Consider the following 4,641-nt stretch of genomic DNA (forward strand, 5'->3'; position numbering starts at 1 on the left):
CTCAAGATGAAAGATCTATATGCAAGAAGCTTTCAACGATGAAACATTCAAGGAGCGGTGTTGTACAAGGGGGCAGTGTTAGAAATTATTAGTACATTAATTAGCCAAGGAATGTGTCCAACCCCGAACAGTCGTGTCTCATCTCTCTCTCTATTGCCAACAGGCACCTGTTCTCGAGGGATGTCTCCGAACACACACATCTTCTTCGCACGTGTTTCAGACGTATATATACTTGAGAATCAATAGAGATCATGACTAATCGTCCATTCAGTTTCATTCAATCTCGTTTTACTCTAACACATATAAGCAAGTTATGCATTTGACTTATAAATTATAATTATTTTTGCATTAGTATATATGCATGTAACGCTGCAACAACACACATGCATGTTAGTCATCCTTCATATTTTTGTTCGGAATGACATTTTATTGTAATTCAAAAGTTTTTTCATATTTTAAGACACTTCAATTCTTTTATTGATTTTCAACCATGTATTTTCTTTCAATTATATTTAGTTATGTTTAGCAAATTTATCCATTCTTTAACAAAGTTCACGCAGCAAGGCGCGGAGATCATGTAGTTGACACTACGAAGGAGGGAGGACGGTTTGCGGGAGCGGCGACCATAGTTTTTCTTTTTGCGGGGTAACGACCATAGTTTTTGACGATTTTATTCATTTGTCTTATGTTTTCTTTATTTTAGATTCGAGCATTGTAATAGAGAAGCGGATAATATCGCCCATGAGCTGGCTATGGCTAGATTTTTCTTTGACTAGTATTGGTTTGAGGAGTCCCTCCTCATAAACCAAGTAACCATTATTTGGAATGAGTAAGTTTTGATTATGGTTTTAAAAAGTGTGTTACAACTTACACGTATGGGAGACAATGTTTTGAGTCTCGCAGCCAGCTTTGCTCATCGTAATACTCAGGACATCCTCGTTGACAATTTACATTTACACGTACGCAATGCCATACTCGGGACATCCTCTTTGACTCTAAGGTGCTAGTGCGAGAGGTTTAAGACTACTCATAATGAAAATAACTTCAATTAGTAATATGCATCTCACAAGCGTCAAAAGTCTAAAGTGGTTAGAGGCCAATAGACCCTAACCTTTCTCGCCATGGTTCCAAACGGATCCTTCATTTCTTCACGCTACTTGCGTTGCTGTCTTCATCAGTTTGGATCCAGTGTTACAATATGGGTAGTACTACTAGAAATGCACAGCTGATCATGATTCGTACCAAATGCAACTTGTTTATCATCTGTGATGACCACTCTGATATTTTCTAGTACACCCACCAACTACCTGCCGTGCCGCGTGCATAATTAAGTCTGGTTATCGTATTGAGGCCTTGACCCAAGGAATACATACATGCCAGTGATATACGTTGGCGCCATGACGCAGCTTCGCGTCGATGCCACGTCAAAGAAGCTGAATCGTGTCGTGTCATGCGCACGTCGCCCGGCACTACCTTGGCGCCGACGTGTCCTGTAATGAGCCGTCCAGCTGCGAGCCGGCGGTAGCCGACGTGGACCATCCATGGCTTGGCGCGTCTCCAGCTGACATCGACGTGGCATCCATGCCATGGACCGGGGCCGGCATGCCGTAGCCCCTCCCGTAGAGCCGCAGGAAGCCGAGCGCGTCGCCCCGGGGCTCCGGCGGCGGCACGCTGCCTTCCAGCACCCTCACCACCGCGGCCATGCTGGGCCGCTGCGCGGGGTCCTCGTGCAGGCAGCAGAGCGCGAGGCGCACGGCGCGCTCGACTTCGGCCCCGCTCACCCGCCCCTCCAACCTCCGGTCGACGAGGTCCAGGTGCCTCCCCTGCTCGTGGAGCTCCAGCGCCACCATCGGGAAGTAATCGTCGTCGCCACCGCTGGTGCCGCCGCTCATCGTGGACGACGTCATCGTGCTGCTATGACCAGACGGGGACGGAAAGGCCGAGTGGTCGCCGCTGCCGGCGACCGCGGCGCCCGTGTTGTTGGCCTGCTCCTGCTCGCCCCGGTTCTTCCTCCCGTGCACCAGCTCGAGCAGCACCATGCCGAAGCTGTACACGTCCGCGCGGTCCGAGATCGGCGCGTTACTGAGCCACTCGGGCGCGAGGTATCCGCGTGTGCCGCGCATGGTGGTGAAGATCGCCGAGTGCTCCGGCGACATCAGCTTCGCGAGGCCAAAGTCGGAGACCTTCACCTGCCCGCCGTCCGCCAGCAAGATGTTCTCCGGCTTGACGTCGCAGTGCACGATCTTCTGGTCGCACCCTGTGTGCAAGTACGCGAGCCCGCGCGCCGCGCCGAGCGCCACCTCCATGCGCTCCCCCCACTCCAACACCGGCGCTCCCGTGGCGCCGAACAGCGATCGGTCAAGCGAGCTGCGGTTCATGTACTCGTAGACGAGCAGACGGCGCGAGCCCTCCGCGCAGAAGCCGCGGAGGCGGACGAGGTTCACGTGCCGGATGTTGCCGATGACGGCGATCTCCGTGCAGAACTCCCGTTTGGCCTGCAAGCCGACGGCCTCCAGCCTCTTCACCGCGACGAGCCCCTCGCTGCCTGGAAGCTCCCCTTTGTACACGGAGCCGAACCCGCCAGAGCCCACCTTTGTTCCGAAGCCTGCGGTCATCGACCCAATCTCCGCGTAGCTAAACCGCGCCGGCATGCCCGGGATGACGATGTCGTCGTCGTCGGGATCCTCGTCGTAGCTCGTGTCCCTCGACCGCGGATTTTGGAGGCCCAAATTCACATTCTTTGACGAGGAGTTCTTGCCCTTACTTTTCTTCCCGCTCTTCCTCTTCCTCCTCCACCACAATGAGAACCATGCGACCACGACGAGGAGAAGAAATGCTGCAATGCACGGCAATATGATCGGCAAAGAGCGGCTCGTCGACGAAGAGCTGCCTTTGTTGTTTCCAGATATGGTCGCCGACTTGATTGTCTTGATGTATCCCAACGCCGGTGCAGCCCGAGTGCTCCAATGGAGCGAACCGAGCTGATTTCCTCCGATTAAGTAGCAAGTCGTGGAGGAGTTGTCGTGGAAGTAGCCGAGGCATGTGCAGTTCGCGGTGCAGAGGGCGCGGCAGGCGGTGCGGTTGATGCCTGTCGCCGATGGGGCGTCGTACCTGCTGGCGGAGTAGGCGATCTTCGGCTTGAGGGCGAGGTAAGATACGGTGGAGGCGCTGCTGTTGGTCCGGCACGAGTCCGGCGACGCGAGGGCGGAGCCGTCTCCCGGCGTGCACCCACCGGACACTTTCACGGAGGCCGCGAAGAGCGGAGGGCACGTGCAGGTCGAGCCGTTGCCCGCCGCAGCGCAGAGCCCGAGGGACGGACACTGCAGCGGAAGCTCGCAGTCGGTGGCCGGCGCCACGAAGCCGCCGCCGAGGGGAGCCGAGGAGTTCACCAGCGCGTAGCTCATGACGCGCAGCCGCCCGTCGTGCCCCAACTTAAGCACGCGGAAATCAGCCGGCGCGAAGTCCACCCGGAACACCAGCGCGCCGTCGGCGGTGACCACGAACAGCCCCGAGGAGTTGAACGACATGGACGCCGCGGCGGCGTTGCTGTCCTTGAAGGAGCGGAGGTCGTTCGACAGCCGCCAGTACGTTGATCCCTGCCACATCAACGCCACGTCCGACGCGGACACGGCGAGCCGGTAGTCCCCCCGGGCGAAATCACTGGGGCTCCTCCCCGAGGTCAGGTACGCACCGGCGCGCAGCTGCTGCCCCGGGAGCAGCGCGTCGGTGGCGTCGTCGAACGACTGCCACAGCGTCGCGTTCCGCGCGTCCAGCAGCTGCAGGTTCCCGTCGTCCCGCAGGCGGAGCGCCGCTACGGGCGCCCGCGGCGTCGTCGACCAGATCACCGTCTTGCCATCTGCATCCGTCACGGAGAGCCCGCGCGCGGAGAGCTGGACGCGGCCGGAGGACGCCGTCGGCGCGTCGCGGTTGGCGGACCAGACCGGCGTGCCGGTCGGCGCGTGCAGCACGGCGAGGTAGAAGCTGGCCAGCTGCTGGCCCGGGTTGTGCACGGCCGCCCGGAAGGCGCCGTTGTTGGACTCGAGGAAGGCGCCGCGGGTGTCGATGTATTCGTAGCCAGAGGCGGTGAAGCCTGGGTACACGAGCCCCGCCGCCAGGGGCCCCGCGTCCGCCGCGCGCGCTGCGATGAGGAGGAGGAGGAGAAGGCACGCGGGGAGAGTACGGGAGGGAGCGGCGGCATCAGCAGCCATGACGAGTGGGAACGCGCGGCACGGCAGGAGGGGGAACGAGCTGGCGATCGGTGGCGTTGACCCTTGGAGCCTTGGAGGAGCAGGAGTCTGGGTGGTGTGCGCAGGAAGAAGCGAAGCCGGCCGGCATCTGTTTTCGGTGCAGCGCGTGAATCCGGGTTCGGCTGCGGCGCGGCCTTTTGTTTTGTTTGCTGCTAGATTGCGAAGACGACCGGTCGAGGGAACTCGTCAAACAAAACCGGCTCAATCAGAGAGCATGGGTAGGCCGCTGCTGCCGATTGACTTTCTTTACATGAACATTTATGCAAGTGCATTGACAGATCACAGTCCAGTGCAGTACTCGCTTTGGATTTTGATGGTCGAAGTCAACGAACTGGATGCTCATCTCTCTCTCTTCTCTCTGGCCGACCTGATATATTTCTATGCTATGCTTTTT

General features: G+C 57.7%; 1 protein-coding gene across 1 annotated transcript; it reads right to left on the reverse strand.

Moving 5' to 3' along the window:
• Positions 1-1,122: 1,122 nt before the first annotated feature.
• LOC123398947 (G-type lectin S-receptor-like serine/threonine-protein kinase At5g35370) lies at positions 1,123-4,413 on the reverse strand. Its single transcript, XM_045093389.1, has one exon. The coding sequence runs from the start codon at positions 4,206-4,208 to the stop codon at positions 1,470-1,472; it is 2,739 nt and encodes a 912-aa protein (XP_044949324.1). The 5' UTR covers positions 4,209-4,413; the 3' UTR covers positions 1,123-1,469.
• Between the last annotated feature and the right edge of the window lie 228 nt (positions 4,414-4,641).

This window comes from Hordeum vulgare, chromosome 5H (assembly GCF_904849725.1).
Source record: "Hordeum vulgare subsp. vulgare chromosome 5H, MorexV3_pseudomolecules_assembly, whole genome shotgun sequence".
Classification (NCBI taxonomy): domain Eukaryota; kingdom Viridiplantae; phylum Streptophyta; class Magnoliopsida; order Poales; family Poaceae; genus Hordeum; species Hordeum vulgare.